General features: G+C 33.3%; 1 protein-coding gene across 4 annotated transcripts in view; it reads right to left on the reverse strand.

Moving 5' to 3' along the window:
- The window catches only part of LOC140059471 (uncharacterized), a 44,015-nt gene extending 29,899 nt beyond the window's left edge, over nt 1-14,116 (reverse strand). For 3 of the 4 annotated variants that reach the window (XM_072105403.1, XM_072105402.1, XM_072105399.1), the window contains exons 1-10: nt 13,496-14,116; nt 9,826-9,974; nt 8,874-8,969; nt 6,992-7,064; nt 6,029-6,123; nt 4,617-4,736; nt 3,992-4,241; nt 2,217-2,328; nt 1,395-1,495; nt 1,047-1,150 (exon numbers count right to left, since the gene is read on the reverse strand). In XM_072105403.1, the coding sequence (XP_071961504.1) occupies nt 1,047-1,150; nt 1,395-1,495; nt 2,217-2,328; nt 3,992-4,241; nt 4,617-4,736; nt 6,029-6,123; nt 6,992-7,064; nt 8,874-8,969; nt 9,826-9,974; nt 13,496-14,024 (1,629 nt within the window). In that variant the 5' untranslated portion in view covers nt 14,025-14,116. The remainder of the gene's footprint in view (nt 1-1,046; nt 1,151-1,394; nt 1,496-2,216; nt 2,329-3,991; nt 4,242-4,616; nt 4,737-6,028; nt 6,124-6,991; nt 7,065-8,873; nt 8,970-9,825; nt 9,975-13,495) is intronic. The other variant, XM_072105400.1, reaches the window with a different exon arrangement.
- Between the last annotated feature and the right edge of the window lie 3,372 nt (nt 14,117-17,488).

Here is a 17,488-nt window from a genome sequence, read left to right on the forward strand (position 1 = left end):
GCAAAACCACGTATCTTGCATTTTTGTAAATTTTGAGATTTTTACATTTGGGAAATTATTACAAATTTATGAACAACCTGTAAAAATGTCAGGTTTCAGAGATATTTTTAGAGATAGTACCACGTTTCTTTAACTATATTTACAAAAAAGTTCAGGCAAGCTTGAAACTACGCTAGGCTATTATTTTTGACAGACCTACCTAATCTAGCCTAGTACCCCAGCAGTACTGTCATTGGAACTAGGCTAGGCCCAGCCTAGTACGATGGCTGTTTTTACATTGTTTGTACGTAGGCATTGTAGCAGGCTACTGTAGTAGGTAGGCTTTAACATAATAATGCAAGTAAGTATATCCTAAATAGTAGATCCAAATGGCTAAGCCTAGCTTCAAATGCACTCTTTGTTAAGCCAACTAAGTTCGTAGGCAGCATAATTAGTGATCTCAGCCCTCCCTGTACAAAAAGAGTTTCAATCCACTTTTTTTTAAATCATCACAGTTACGTTGTTTTACCATGGAATGACCACAGTTATGTTGTTTTGCCACAGAATATCGCAGTGACGTTGTTTTGCCACAGAATATCGCAGTGACATTGTTTTGACTCAGAAATGACTTTCATTTCACAAAGTATCTGTTAAAAGTGGTAATAACTTTTGATTGTAAATATATTATATAACATTTTGTATTTAATAATAATTATTATTTATATATACTCATGCAAAATTTCACATCATTACGATAATTTGTTGCTGAAATGCAAACACTCAAACTTCAATTCAATTTTTCTCGACAAGCAACATTTTGTAGTTCTGTTGTTTTGCCTTGGAACGGCCGTACTTTTCGCAACAGTATCACTTTTATTGGATTTGAGAACAATCTACAATTTTGGCCGTAATAACCTATTAAAAAGCATGCATGAATTAACACTAAACTATCAATTGCTACACCACATGGATGAGCATACAAGTTATAATACAACAAGAATCAAGACAATCTTAATAACACTATGCACAACTATTTCTTACTCTCAGTAAAACAAAATAAAGCTTACAATTCTGTGTTTTTGAAGGTATGAAACTAGGTTTTGTATCTTTGTTTTGTCACCAAAGCTGGATTTGCAGATACAGTTCAAGTAGTATCTGCCATTCAATTGTACTGAAGAAAAAAAAAGAGTATGTATAAATTCACAAATGATAGGCTGCATAAAATGTAAATAATTTTGATGATTCTTTCTAATCCTTTCATTTTATTTTACTGATTTGTGTACAATGCATAATCTTTGCACCAACAAGATAACTGCTACAACAAAGTAGTGACAATTATTTAGCATGTATTACCAATATCAGTCAAATTTAAATTTGAAACCTAATTTAACAAGAGATACTAACGAAATAAATACCTTCCAATAAGTTCTCTGCTGATGCGTTGAAGAGTCGTTCAGGCAACTGAGTTTTTAACCGTTCAATTGGCACTTTCATAGTCAAATCTAGGTAATTTGGTCTAAAATAAAATTTTGAAATAAGGACATCAATACTGATATTATTTAAAAAAACTATTTCTTTTAATAAGTCAGTCAAGTAATTAAGTGTAGGTTAACTAGGTTTCGCAAAGTTACAAATACGATAACAAAATCGATACGTCATACATTTTAAGCTTTATTAAAGTGTATACTCTCACACGTATGATTAATAAATAAAAATAATAACAACAACATATTTTCTCATATCGGTCCACATGGTCGTTTTGCTGATCAACCGCGCAAATAAACAGCATGCTTTGAGGGTTGCCCATACTCACGAGTTGACCAGGTCAAAATATGGTCACAATAATCACTATGTTGCACCTAAAAACTGTTCCACGATAATTGGTTATTTGCCGTTAAAACACGCATTTGATTGAGTGTTTTTAATGGGTTATTTTTGTTTGTGCCATTTGTGCTGCCCAAAAATAATCAATTTAAAAAATGATCAGTTAATAACAGATTATTTCTCCTCAGCAGAAACAGGCCCATAACAATAATGATGCGAAACCTCACTATTATACCAATGATTTGAAAGATCAGTTTTGGCCAAAAGTGTTTTGAAAAATATAATTAAAACACGTTCACAAGATAGGTTAGTTCATAAGAATCTGTTTAAGCAAAATAACTTTTACTATAATATGTAGATTTAAAACATAAACTAATTTAAACAAAGTGCTCACAACTATTCAAATAACTTACAACTTGAAAGGAATTATAGGAACTCCTTTTGAAATTAGTTCAACAGTGAAAAGAGGATTCTTCTTATTGGTCAGCTTGCCTTTCCAAATAGTGTAACTGTCAATCATACCTGCTAAAGACAGAAATCCTTCAATTAAATTCAATCAGTAATTTTTCATGTACATATAAATATATATATTATTTGCAAATGCAAATGTTAAAACATGTTAAGATTTATATTAGGAGGAGAGTCTGTTCCTTTTTCTAATAGGGTAAATCATATAACTCATTTGATAAATTTTGTAAACAATATTTAAGTTCTGCATGGGAGAAACGATCCTTTTTAAAGTAATATTAATTGATTGTATTGTTGCTTGTAAATACTGTAGTTTCTAGTTAATTTTGTTTTTGTTTGCTTAGTTTAGTTATTCATGTCTTTTTTATTTTTCTATAATGTTCTGCATTGTTTGCAGGACCGCACCGCATATTGTGTGAGTACCTGATACAAAGGTGTATATGATCAACAAATAAATAAAATAAATATACAGTATTGTACCCCAAATTTAGAGTTTGAATTTACTATTTTACCACATTGTGTCTTTTGTATTTTTGTTTCTAACGAAGTGAATATTTAAATAAGAATTTATCAGACTATGACATAATGGTAGAACATGGTAGTTGTCGATTGTTATGTTCAAAAAGAAAAAAAGAACATTGTTAAAATAATTAAAATAGAAATACAAATGAATACTATTGAATGAATAAAACATTTATTTTATGATTTCTAGGGCGGATTGCTATAAACAGTCTTAACTCCATGATTGAAGCCGGCTTTATCAGATAGACGATCTAAGGAAGCCCACCTTAACAAAATAACGCTAATTCTAATAGACTACGAGTATCACCATAGTGATCAATTGAAATGCCCTTTTCGTAGTAAACGCAAAGTCCTGATTGTAAGCTTATGTTTCAGACTATATTTCTTTTCAATATAAGGAAATACATTATTGTGCCTTTTGTTTTGTATTATACTACTCGATTAGTAATGAAATCAGTCAAGTGGAACGATCTACACGACAAAGTTGTTTTAGTGACCGTACGTACAACTCCCTGGTACGTGTAATGCGTGTGTGTTTTGTGCGTAGTTTTGTAGGCCTAGCTGTTAAACATCGGTAATGTACGAACCTCGTACGCTAGCTATATGCGTGTAACATACGCTAGCTTCCCCTAATTTGTATCAACGCATTCTGCCAAAAACAGAAAGACAATTAATACAGAAACTATACGTCGGGCTAGGCCGGTATTTTCGCTCAAAAGTTAAGAGTCTTCCATTTTTTTTGGCCTCACAATCGATTGAAAAGTGGGTGAATTACAAAAGAAAAACAAAAATATCAATCTTTGCGTAATGCATGTTGGAATTTATAGCGGGCCACTTCAATTATTAGAATCAGCTTATTTTTCACATTTTTTACCGTTTAGAGACAAAAAAAATTAGTTCAATAGGACCATAGTATTTATTTTTACATTAAATGTAGTTTGTGACCTGAAATTATACAAAAATGTAGGGAATGGGACATTATACTCGTTCAATCGATTGTTTTTCTTGACCAATTATACGTATGCAACAAGACTCCTTTGAGTAGGCTTTAATTTTAAAGACTGCTTACAGGTTAGACTGCGGTATAGCAATGGTCTATAATATACTACTGGTTATATCACGAATTACAGCGCTAGGACCTTGTATAGGCCGCTTATAGCAATCCGTTCCTGATACTGTCTAGCATTTTAACATATACCTGACTTCTTGGTAAGGGTCTTTTCTTCAATTACTGGTTTTTTCACATTCACAGTTGATTGAGTCTTGGCCACTGCGTTATCTGAGGAAGAACTTGTAGACGGCAAAGGGTTTGTGACAGTGGATGGCACGATTACTGTCTTTGGCAAGTCTTTTTTAACCTCTTTAAAGTTGAATTTTACAACTGCATATGGATATGCATGTCTTGGTCTGGCAACCATATCTTCATCCCCATACTCGTACAAATATATCTTTAAAAACAAATTTACATGTTAGGTACATCCCGATATTAGTAAGTCATGATTTACTAGTCAATACAATGGGAAACACTTAAATTGTTTGAATGGTTAAATACATGCCGTTCAGTATTAGTTACTGAATGGAAAATCTATATTTTGGCGATATTAAATGGTCCTAGCTGTTAAACATTGAAAATGTTTAGTAAACATTATGAGAATTGTGTGAGGCATTTGAAAATGAACCTAAAGTGTAACTGTCATACTCAGCGTCCAAAATCAGAGTGCTGCCTTTTTAAATTACCTAGTTGGGCCACAGACTCCTGCATGCCTGTTGATTGATCATTATCTGAAAATAATATCAAATTCATAGATAGTGCCACTATTTACCTGATTGACATCATAATTTGTCTTCTGTTTTGCATTTTTTGAGATATGACAGTCATAGTTTGGGGTTGGTTCTAGAGTAACTGTATTTGAGTAGCTTTCCTGAATTGACTTTACCTTTCCCTATTAAAAATTAAAAATGTAATAACAAAATTAATAACAAGATCTCTGAGTGTTATTGTTTATATTTATTTGGTATTAAAATAGTACCGTATTGTGTCTAATAAATAGTACCGTATTGTGTCTAATAAATAGTACCGTATTGTGTCTAATAAATAGTACCGTATTGTGTCTAATAAATAGTACCGTATTGTGTCTAATAAATAGTACCGTATTGTGTCTAATAAATAGTACCGTATTGTGTCTAATAAATAGTACCGTATTGTGTCTAATAAATAGTACCGTATTGTGTCTAATAAATAGTACCGTATTGTGTCTAATAAATAGTACCGTATTGTGTCTAATAAATAGTACCGTATTGTGTCTAATAAATAGTACCGTATTGTGTCTAATAAATAGTACCGTATTGTGTCTAATAAATAGTACCGTATTGTGTCTAATAAATAGTACCGTATTGTGTCTAATAAATAGTACCGTATTGTGTCTAATAAATAGTACCGTATTGTGTCTAATAAATAGTACCGTATTGTGTCTAATAAATAGTACCGTATTGTGTCTAATAAATAGTACCGTATTGTGTCTAATAAATAGTACCGTATTGTGTCTAATAAATAGTACCGTATTGTGTCTAATAAATAGTACCGTATTGTGTCTAATAAATAGTACCGTATTGTGTCTAATAAATAGTACCGTATTGTGTCTAATAAATAGTACCGTATTGTGTCTAATAAATAGTACCGTATTGTGTCTAATAAATAGTACCATATTGTGTCTAATAAATAGTACCGTATTGTGTCTAATAAATAGTACCGTATTGTGTCTAATAAACGCCCCATTTATGTTATAAATGTATTGTCAATTTTACTATGTAATGTTGTTTTTAAAACTTAAATTAGGAAGTTGCAATGTTTTTAATGTGTTCTTTTTGTATTTGGGGACTTCCCAATGGAAAAAAGTTTTTCATTATCCTCAGTTCATTCAAGTTGATATAGTTTTCTTGTACCTTTTCTTTTAAAAAATTGTTTGTCTGTTTGTAAAATTGAATGAACTGAAATAAAATGAAATGAAAAGGCCCTTTACAAACATCACCAGGCGAGTAAATCATTGTGAAATTAATATTTTCTCTTACTAATTTAAGTTCGCCAGGCTCCAATGCACTGAATACACATGCTATTCTATTGAGCACTCACTCACTCACAAAAAGTCACAGAGGAGGCATTTATTAGAAGCAATAAGGTAAGTATTTACTATTTTATTTTTTTTTAATTTAATGTTGTATTACTTAAACATATTACCTTTATTATTCTAAAAATAACCAAGAAATGTTCTTGAGAATTTGGTACAAACAAAGCAGGTCTTACAATATCAGAATGACGGCTAACATACACACCTGAAAACAACAAATGTTAGTAAAGCAATTCCATAGAATGTTTACTTCTAAGGCTGTACATTATATTTAGGTTAGTCCTCTTAAAAAATACACTCTGAAAAGACTAAACAAACAGATGGGGAAAATAAGCAAGTTTAGTTTAACCCTCCATCCTCTTTAAAATGATTACTACCTGTATTGGAATTTAAGTAAATCTCACTTACAAAGTAAAAAAGTAAACAGACGTCAATCGGGAAAGAGATTCTCCGGATATAAAAAAATATATATATACTGTATATCTACTTGTGCAATAAGATTTATTTTTTAAATGATGACTATATTTTCTTCAATAATTTTTAACTTTAATTTAAAACCATGTGGATACTATTTTCTGACATTGAAATCATCATACTATTGTACGCTCCTGAAGGTCGCTAACATCATAACTTGATCGCTCTATGCAACAAGCACATGGCGTGAAAATAAAAACAGGGAATAGACGATGGGGTTATTAGTTATTTGGGCCTAGCTCATTTACATCCAAATTTTTATGAGAGGAAAATCATTTTTAGTGTGTTAGACCAAGTTTTATTTAGGTGGTAAGTTGATTATTAAGATGTTACTGTTAGATCTAAAATTAAGTGTGTTATTAATTGGCCTCCAATCGGCCTGCATGATTGAATCATGACATTCCCTGACGTATGAATTTTTTATTCAGACATTTTATATACCAAACACTGCATTTATGGCTGTTTTTAGGCCTACAGCTTTGACCTGTCTACACTGCCTATGGGATGATAGCTGAAATCTATGTAACCTCAATTTCACAAATATTTTGAATGATGAACAGCAGCAGGCCCATACCAATTGTTAACTGTACTATACTTACCCATGGATGGATTTCCTAAGCATTTTATCAACGATGTTTTAATTCTTAAGCCTCTTGCAGCAATTTCTTTTGCCTATAAACAGAAAAAGAAAGAATAATGATGTAAAGATCAGCTGTTCAACTAACTTTTTGTATGTAGCACTATTTATAAACCAACTAGAACTTACTTAGTAGTACATTTTGGTCGTGTTCGTACGGTGGTTAAAATAAGCGCTTAATTTCACCCATGCCTCGGGTTATAAATTGAGCGTTCGTTCGTACTTGAAATATTTAACCGCTTAAATGCTTAATCGACGAATCACAAACCGGAAATTACGTTTTAAGGTCAGTTGTCTTTACAACCTACAACCCCATTTTCGCACGCTAGTTTCGTGTTGTATATTTTTTACACGCGATCTTTCTTTACAATAACAATTATTTGCTACCTTTTACACTGCTTATCCTTGCGACAAACCTTATGCCTCTTAACGCCGATAATCCTGCCGAAATATGCCTTCTCCTGACGACCATTATTTTACTCATTGACGAAGAATTTGAGCCCAATGTTACACGACGGAAACACCACCGACCAGCTAGGCCTACTAAGCGGTCTACACCAACAAGGACAGCACCAGCTGACGATCGCTCTCGAAGCGTGTAGGAGAAATGACGGGCCTAGGCAGCGGAGCGAACGTTTGTCAAAATTTGACACATTGCCTCTATCGGAGATTTATTAATCCTCGAAGGCCGAGTATAATTGGATTATCGCTGAAATAACCTGCAAATTTGGTGAACATTTTGCCTCAAATTTTTTGTAGCCTGAGGCAAAAGTTAATTGGATCACGCGAACGGAAATCGGGAATAAGCTGGTATTTTCAACCCCTACGAACGGGCCCTTTGATTCAGGTTCGCAGTATTTAATCAATAACATTTACAGGGTTCGTACACATGTAAGCTAGTAAAATATCAGGACATTTCAAGGACATTTAATGTCAAAAGTTTAGAGTTTCAAGGACATATATAACCTCAATATTATTAAGTTCAAGAACAGAATAACAATTTTTAATTCTTAGAATTTAAAATTCCGTAGTTATGAATGTTTGTCAGAAAATTCAAGTAATTAAAGTCCAAATGAATACGTATTGTCGAATGGCCTAGAAAAAAAAATCGGTAGCTATGTACATATATTTATACGCTATATACTTCATAGCCGACTTTACATAAGTACTGTCTCGGTATGGTATCCAAAAATTGGTAGTCAAAATCACTAATAACCAATATGATGATAATGAAGGCACCAGTAATATTAAAGTACCTGCCAAGCCTACACAGTATTAAACCTACTGTGCGCCGTGGTCTCAATAACTAGACCCCTACAAAAATTGACATTTGAGGCGGATGTACATAATAATATTTACATATTAAAATAAAGAATATTTAAAGCCTGATAACATGCAACATGCAAAAATTGCTCCACCACCTATTATGGCTGCCGTGCGATCGTGTTTTGACAATGGGTAGGTGTTTTCCAAAGTTATTTTTAGTGCGTGGATTTCGGCTCGCCTGCTTTTGTACCTCCTTTTCAACTTGCGTTTTCTACTAAAATATTTAATAAACATAGATTAAAATATATATATATAAATAAACCCTTAAACAAGATCTTTCCAGACATATAATTTTGTCATTCTTATCCAATGTTTGCAAATCGATTTTCTATGCGCGTCTTTATTTTTAGACAAAAATCGACTAAAATAAAAAAGACAATAACTACTGTACAGACTTGGGGCAAGTGTAGTATAGTGCATGGTTGTTGTCTAAAAAGGTAATTGTCCGGGATAGAAATTGTTGAGGCATTCTCTGTAGTAGTAGTAGTAGTAGTAGTAGTAGTGCTGCAATCACTTACTGTAGAAAGTATTGGACAGTAGTAGAAGCCATAACTATCTTTTAGTTCTTTATCATTCCTTCCTTCTTCTTTCATTTCCCTTTTCTTGTCCAAGAACTAAAACAAAGTGATTCAATAGATGAGTGTTATCCAACATTACCGACGGACACTTTTCCAAAACATTTGACTTTTATCAATTTATAAAACTATTCTGGTGGGAGGTTTAAATTCTTTGTATGTTTTTTATGCAAGTATTTAGTTATTTATCTTTTTTTTTTATTACACCTTATTTATAGAGGGTGACCCTAAACAGCGTATGCTGACAATCAAGGGGCCCTCTTGATGAGTGACAGTGGCTGTGTATACTAGTACACCGGGGTAACCCCCTACTCGTTTCGAAAGATGTACTAGGTTCTTTAAAGTGCACATGAGCCAGATGTGTACACTGGACCTACGGTTTATAGTCCTTATCCGAGAAGACTCATTCTACCACCAGAACCGTGCATACATAATTCTATTGCTAAAGTAAATTTAGTCATATGGTTGCAAAATACCTCAACTAAAAAAAAAAGTGAAATAATCCAAAAACGAAATTGTTATGGACGGACACTTTTTTGAGTTACGGACGGACACTTTTGCTCCTTCAAATGACTACAGTAATTGGCTACAAAAAACATGGTAATACCTATTCATTAACAATCATAGTAAAAAGTTTAAAAGTTGTTATATGATATCCTATTAAACAGTGTAAAGTATAAAATCTCATTATGATTCTCATTAGCATTGGTAGTTACACTTTTACAGGAAAAATAAACTTTTTTTGTTGGTGCTTAGATAATTATTTTTGTTGACCCAATTAAAAAATGCCTATAGTGTGTAATATGTCCATCCATAACAAAAATGTTACGGATGGACATACATTGTAAATGGGTCTTTTAATTGGATTTTTTATTTAATTGGATTTTTTACTAACCTCTGTCAAAAGCTGTTGGTTATTCACAATGTAAGCTGTGACATAAGCAAATCTGTTCTTTGACATCTGATCTCTATAATTCTGCATTAATATTGGGTGGATTTCTTTCAGATACTCTCTTGAATCTAGTTTCACCTCTTGGAGTAGCTCTAAAAGTATATAATTCAACTTAATTAAAATAAAGGGATTGAAGAAAAAAGTTGAAAAGATAATAATTATATAAGTAAAGATAAAGATAACATAAAATTGCAACATATATTATAAAACCTTCAAAATCTTGAAGGATCCAATCAGCAACACAGCTCTTCAATACTTTTGCAATGTTAGGGAAATTGGCCTTTTTAAGGATTGGCGGTTAGTTTAGGTAAGGGGTACATCTACAGTACTGAATCCACACCAAAACCATGCTCATTTTTGTTATCTTTGACAGAGTTGGATAACATGCACTGGATTATTTAACTCAATAGGGAAATATGAATTTATCACATCAATACACGTTTCGTACTCGCGAGGTCACCGTCAGTTTGACCTTTTAGTGGGTATACAATGGTAAACAAACACAGCGAGAGGTATGTTAAAGCATAGGAGAACTGAGAGATGATCATCTTAAAAAGCAATCGTCAAAACTAGCCTTTTGATGGAATGGCATGGTAAGGATGTTATTTATTTTCTAAACTTATGTTTTATATTCACTGTAGAATTATTTGGGCATTTGGTTCGGAATCATCGACTTTATTTATGTATTGTCATTTTTGGTTTGACACATATATATTACGGTGCATTTAATACATGTTAACTGTTGATTTTATTTACAAATGTTGCGTAAATATATTAATTATTATCTTTCATTCTTCTTCATGCTCCTATTGCATCTTCCATGTATTATGTGATGTTCTTCGGCGCTTAAACAGACACCCAAGCCTCGTAGGCCTAGTAGACGAAGTACCGCATCAGGCAACGCCACCGGGCAGGCGGAGAGACACGAGCACATCGTGGACGTACCTTTCCTTGAAAAATTTCCAAGATTTTGCGCCACTCTCCTTCGGAGCCGACGCAAACCACTCAGCAAGTGTTTGAACATTAAAAACAGGAATATTATTCAGTGATTTTGTGTAGTTAAATTCACGATTTATCCAACATGTACAACATTTATGATGCACCTTGCAACAAAAGCACTCGACAGTCGCCATTTCGCTATGCTTCAACACGCACTAGGCGAGAGGTGTTCGGTTTGTTTACAAATCTATACCCACTATTTCTGATTGGTCGCGAGCGAGAAACGTGTCTATAGAAAAGAAAAGCCAACTTAACCATTTTCATCAAGAAAAATCCTAAAGCCATTGTGGGAAATGGAACAAACCAACCCATGATCGCAAAGTCACCCCTGCAGTCACCCCATTACAAAGTCGTTCCTCCGCACCCACCCCATTGCAAGTTTCCACCATTTAAATGTTAAAACAATTAAATTTCAAACATTATGTGCGATTTGCGCAATGATATTCTAGCACAATTTGAACACAAAAAAAACAGTTTGTGGCATAAGCATAAGGAGAAAGCCCTGCCATGTAGTCTCAGGTTGCACTATCTCGGCAACGCTCCCATGAGGGGAAGCCCTGCTGTAATTACTCTGCGGTTGTACTACTAACATGCTAGTTTACCAGGGGGAAACCCCGTAATTATTCCATGGTCGGACTACCAACGTGATAGTTCACCAATAGAAGGGGAAACCCTGCCGTAGTTACTCCAGTTTTTATTTTTTTGGTCACGATAAAATGATAAAGATGTTAGGATCTAAATTATTTATTTTACCGTGTGGATATTTTTTATTTGGTCGATGAATATTTATAATAAATAATTACATTGTTTTATTTTACAGGTCTAGGAGAAAGATGTGTGCCTTCAAAAATGACAATTTGTAAATTAAGAATTATAATATTCGGCACACAGTATGTTAACAGTACATATATTATTAATTAATGTCTTTACAGACACTCAGGGAAGGTAGACTAAATATGTGTCTTTTATTTTATATGCAACAACATATAAACAATTATTGATAAACATTTATTTTATTTTACTATTAGTATTAGTATTATTAATGAACATTAATAAGCCTGAATAAAGCAATCCATGATAAAATTGCACCATATTCCAAATCCATGGTGTTAAAAATGTATTCTATCAATTAATTTCAGTTATATGCATTATCATGCATGTAACCTTATTGATTCTGTCAGAATCTTTATTTATTTATTCTTTCCTTAGCACTATTTTGTCCATCAATTATCTTGATATCAGTTTCATCTAGCAGAGTCAATTTTTCAGAGTATATTCCTTATGGCCAGGAATCGATGTGGTTATGTTTTCATGGTGTGCAATAAAAAATTACATGGTCTACAAATTTAACAAATCATGTTTGTAATCATATCTTCACAAGCAATTTGGTAGGCCTACTCATAAATTTCAGGTCAGAACGCATGCGTAGCGCATATAACGCATGCATACACGCGCTTAAAATTGTTTTAATTGCCATGCGCAGATTTTTGCACTCTCAATGCGCATCAAACGTTAATGTGTGTACTCTTTTTGCTCGATCTCTGTTTTACAACCTTTCTTTAGTAATATATGATCATATTTGATTCACTTTTCAACTCCAAATTGCGTTATACGAGCACGTCAAAAGGTCTATGCACGTGTAAGTTAACAAAATAGTGAAAATATGCTAAATTTGAAAATTAATATACAGTAGATCGTCAGAATGCTCGAGAACATCTATTTTTCATTTCATTTTCTTGAAGTGTATGTATATGTATGATTTATTATGAAATTTTTAATTAATTTCATCAAAAAAATTATGACATTTTCTAAATATACAAACTTAACATTAACTTTCTTCCTTAAAGTTAAAAGTTATATATACAGTAGTTTGACAGTTGCATCATTTTTTGTAATTTTTTACCTCCGCCAAGAAGGTACAGTATATGTGATCGATCGTGTGTGTTTGTTTGTTTGTCTGTCTGTTTGTTTGTCTGTTTGTTTGGTTGTTAGCAGGATTATTCAAAAAGTAATTAAAAGATCTTTACCAAAATGAATATACAGATAGTGTGGTCAAGGACCATTCCATTAAATTTAATGTGGAAGAATTTCCATCAATTTCGCTTGTCATTTCAACCAATAGTTAATTATAACAACAAAATAAAATTAATGTTTCAATAATATAATAATAACATCACTCGCGGGAGAGAGAGGGGCGACTTGTGCGATTCTTACGCATGCGCAAAATAACTCTGTGTATCTAGCAAGATAGGCATGTGGCTATGTGACTTACCTTTTGGTGACCATGACGCACCCATTTTGACGCACTGTGACCATGTTTTTTATGATATTTTGGGTGGTAAAGTGACAGACAATGACACACCATTGGTCATTGATTTGACGTACCATCTAGGTTTTTTGACGCATGTCTGCGTCAATAATTTTGTGTAAATGACGCACCCCTCCCGGAGGTCGTATAGTGGGTCATACAATTGACAAGTGCATAAAGATCAAAAGAATTAAGTTTACCTACTTCAGTATCAATCGGCCAAAAGCTTTACAACAACTTTACAGCATCTCACTCACTCACAAACAATGTAAATACATAATAATAAAATGTTTATACTAAACTTACCCTTGTCATTTTTATGTTTGCGTGGAATAACAAAAGGTTTTTTCAAAGGTGCATAAGGTTGTCGTTTTTTTACATTTTCCAATAGTTTTGTAGTCAATGTTCTCTTTTTAACTGAAACAACTTCAACATCGCTTCCGGACCCAGTTGCATCAAAGGAAGGCGATTTTCTTGAAAAAGTTGAGTCAGACTCAGGTTCAGAGGCATTTGTCCTAATTTGGTTGGTCTCCATGTTTAAATTTTGAACGTTAGCATTTTCAATTTCTGTTGATTCACAACACGATCTGGGAGTTTCATCACAATTTATAGACCTAGGCAGCAACAATTTAGTCCTAGGCCTATCAATCAAGGAAGTGGCGATAGGCCTATCCCCTGTCTTTCTGTTGCAGCAGGTTTTGCCATCGACATCTCCCGCGATCAAATCATGTGCAGAACCTCTTTCGAAATTTTCACCACTCTCAATATTCTGTGAATCTTTACTGAGGTCACATTTCAAATGTTTACTTACTAGCCTATCAAAAACATTTGCCATAGTTTTTTTTATAATATCTGAATCTTACAATTTAAGCTTCATTTCCTTATACCATCAAGCTTGCTAGCTCCTAGGCCTAGCTAGTAGTTTTTTAAAACGCCATTTTTGTTCATTGAGAGAATGGAGATGTACGGGGCGCAGTTTGGTACACTAAATTGTGTGACAGAAATAATTCAATTCGGACACATAACACTATCAACAAACCAATGTAAAATATACAGAGATGGTCATGACTTCAAAGTAAATAATTTTACTATAATTAACTCTTGTCATACATAATAGTTGAGAACGGTACAGAAATAATTAGGCTAGGTGTTAATAGTATATTAATTATGTACTACATAATTAATTCTGTTCTAAAAAATGCATAATTGCTTATCGTGGACTTCAATTCATTTTATATCGACAAAATTAATTTTATACGCAGATAATTCATTATATATGGACAGAATTAATTCTGTGTGGACAGAAATCATTATATTATAGAGAGAGACAGAATAATTTATGTGTCACACATGATCGTTGTGCCGAGGTCTTGGGTGTCACAAGCCTGTGTTTTAAATAGTGTTCCAAACTGCACCCCGTAGTGGTGTACATGCGCGGGAGGCGATTTTTTTTTTCGTACATAAGTTGGGGACCCCTCATGAAACGTCACAAAATAAACATGAATAATTCATCAGTTAAATTTGTTGTTCCGTGTGCACCCAAGCGTATAGCAACAAGAAGTGATTACACAACTGCGATACGATACTTTCTACAGTAGGCCTAGGATTCTAAAGTCAATTCACGTGATTGCCTTCGCGCACTCTTCTTCACACAAAATGTGTCGAGTCGAGGCTAATCGACAGCTAGGCAAGACATTAAACTAAGTAGTAATTCATTGGAACATAGCCCAAAGAAAGCTTAGACCCACAAGAAAGAATGTGTATAATTTGTGTACTGTATTTTTTTAATTCTGCTATTTTATTATCAAACAATATACATGTACTCAAAGGAACTTTAAAAATGTCCGTATATGAACACATGAGATGGGAAGATTAGACCCACGAGAATAAAAAATGTATTTTTGTGTAATGTTTATTGTTTAATTTTGCTGACTTATTACTCGATTGTGTCATACCTAACACACACACGTCACACACACCCACACAGCTACTACTAGGCCTAGAATTATAGACATGGGTTTAGAGACTAATAATTAGGCCTAATAGTATTAATAGAAACTATAATTTTAACACGTAATTCTTTAGTAATAAATTATATTAAAAACACCATAAACTAAAGGCTGATTATTTCGACAATCCACACAAAACGCCGCTATTCTGCTATGAAATCGCACGCCGCAACAGCGGAGATAGGCCTCTTGTTGCTATACGCTTGGGTGCACACGGAACACGAAAATTTAACTGATGAATTATTCATGTTTATTTTGTGACGTTTCATGAGGGAGTCCCCAACTTATGTACGAAAAAAAAAATCGCGCGCGGGAGTGACTGCATGTGTGTCCTCCTCTTTCGGGTCGGCTCCGCATCGTGTGCTCGTCCGAATCCGGGACGATTCGACCATGAGACGATTCGAGGTATACAGAGCGTCATTCTGACGATAGAGCATTCTCTACGGAGCGCCATGTATGCGCGCCTTTACGGTATTATTTTACTTCCGAAATATAGTACTACGGTAACCGGTCCAGTGGATCAAATTTGGCACCGGTGGAGAACAGTGATATAGAATAGCAATAAGTCACTAATTTAAATATATTTCATATTTTAAAGATGTAATGTCAGCCTGAAAAAATAAATCTTAACACAATTTTTCTTGAATTTGCCATTTTAATGTAGGCCTAACATAATAGTTATCCACTTTGACCAAAAATTGGATCGAAAAAAATGTATTTACCTGAATAAACTATAATTTAAAGCACAAAAATGGTCTAATTGGCTGCCAGCCAATGGTTTTTGGTTGAATTTAACCATAGGCCTACATTTTGTGATTTTATAAGTTAAAATAATTTGTTTGTTTTCTACGGAAGTGATTAACTTGATTAAAACTACAAAACACATATTCAAAGTCTGATTTAATTAATCTTTAGTTTTCATGTTTTTGGGGGACAATACATCTTTAATACACTGTGCTCAAGTGGACCAAATTTGGCACCAGTGGAGCACATTGATATAAAATAGAAATAAGTCACTGCATTTTAATATCTTTTCATATGTTAAATACAATACACTGTTCAGCTTAATTGAACCCAATTTGCCACCCGGGGGAGTATATAGAAACAACAATATCTTTAGCAGAGTCAATGTTCTTAAAAATGGTTACATCAGTAGATTAAGTTTATCTTATAATAGTTTAGTCCAGGACCATCCCCATATCGACATTTTTAATTCCAATCTTTATCTGTTTCGTCGTAATTTAAGTGTTTGAGCTAGTCCCCCAGTCGACAGATATAATTCCATATGTAGGTCTAATGAACTTTTGTATGGAGTGAGTTCGTAATTGGTTATCCGCACTTGGCATATAACCCCTTGTTATTGTCAGGATCTTTTTTTTCTATCTTATTCTTCTTTCTTTCCACAAATTTTTTTCTTTTCAACATAAAATTAAATAATATCAAAGATTGAAATCTATCTGAAGATGTCGTAATAAGGTTTTCGGTGCTGTCCAAGTTGTACGCATGATTATACGATTTTTAAAAATTTTTCTTAAATTCAGAACCAAAAGACATTTCTTATTGAAACTTAAGAAAATGATAATTCATATCAAGGGTAAAATTTCTATGGAGTAAAAATGGCGTGTTGCACACCAAATTACGCGCGCACGCGTGTTTAAAATGTTTAAATGCGAAAAATCAAATTCTAATCAACTTTCTACGCGTTTCATGTCATTTTAAGCAATGTAAACGCACGTACCGGTAAAAAACATATTTTTTTCGCGTCAATTTTGTTTTTCCATATTTCCAAATTTTGCGCATCGTATGCTGTGACGTCATCATATGATGAATTCCGGTCCGGTCCTCTGGTTTATATTATAGCAAGGTTAAAACTAGATTCCTCAAAATAACGTCATGAATATGCAAATTTATGACGTAACGATTAGAATGACGTAATATGAAGCACGTATAAAACTATACTATTGTCAACTTTTATTACTCGTGTACATTGCGGCATAACGGATAGTGCTCTACTAACTATCGTTGGAATTCTCTCAGCTCTACTAGCTGGGGTTCGAATCTCTACGGATTTCTTTATTTTTTAATAAATATAAAATCTTTTTCTTTTATTTTGAAAGAGAGATATTTAGAGAGTTAAGTTAATTTAGGATAATATAATGAAAAAGATTAACAACATCAAAATTCAACAGGATGGCGTGTTGACAATTTAATGTCAGCCTTTTCTAGTAATTTTACCAACTTTTAAACAATTTGATAATGGAAACAAATTTCGGCTACGTCTTTCCGTATT

Source organism: Antedon mediterranea, chromosome 9 (assembly GCF_964355755.1).
Source record: "Antedon mediterranea chromosome 9, ecAntMedi1.1, whole genome shotgun sequence".
In the NCBI taxonomy this organism is placed as follows: Eukaryota; Metazoa; Echinodermata; class Crinoidea; order Comatulida; family Antedonidae; genus Antedon; species Antedon mediterranea.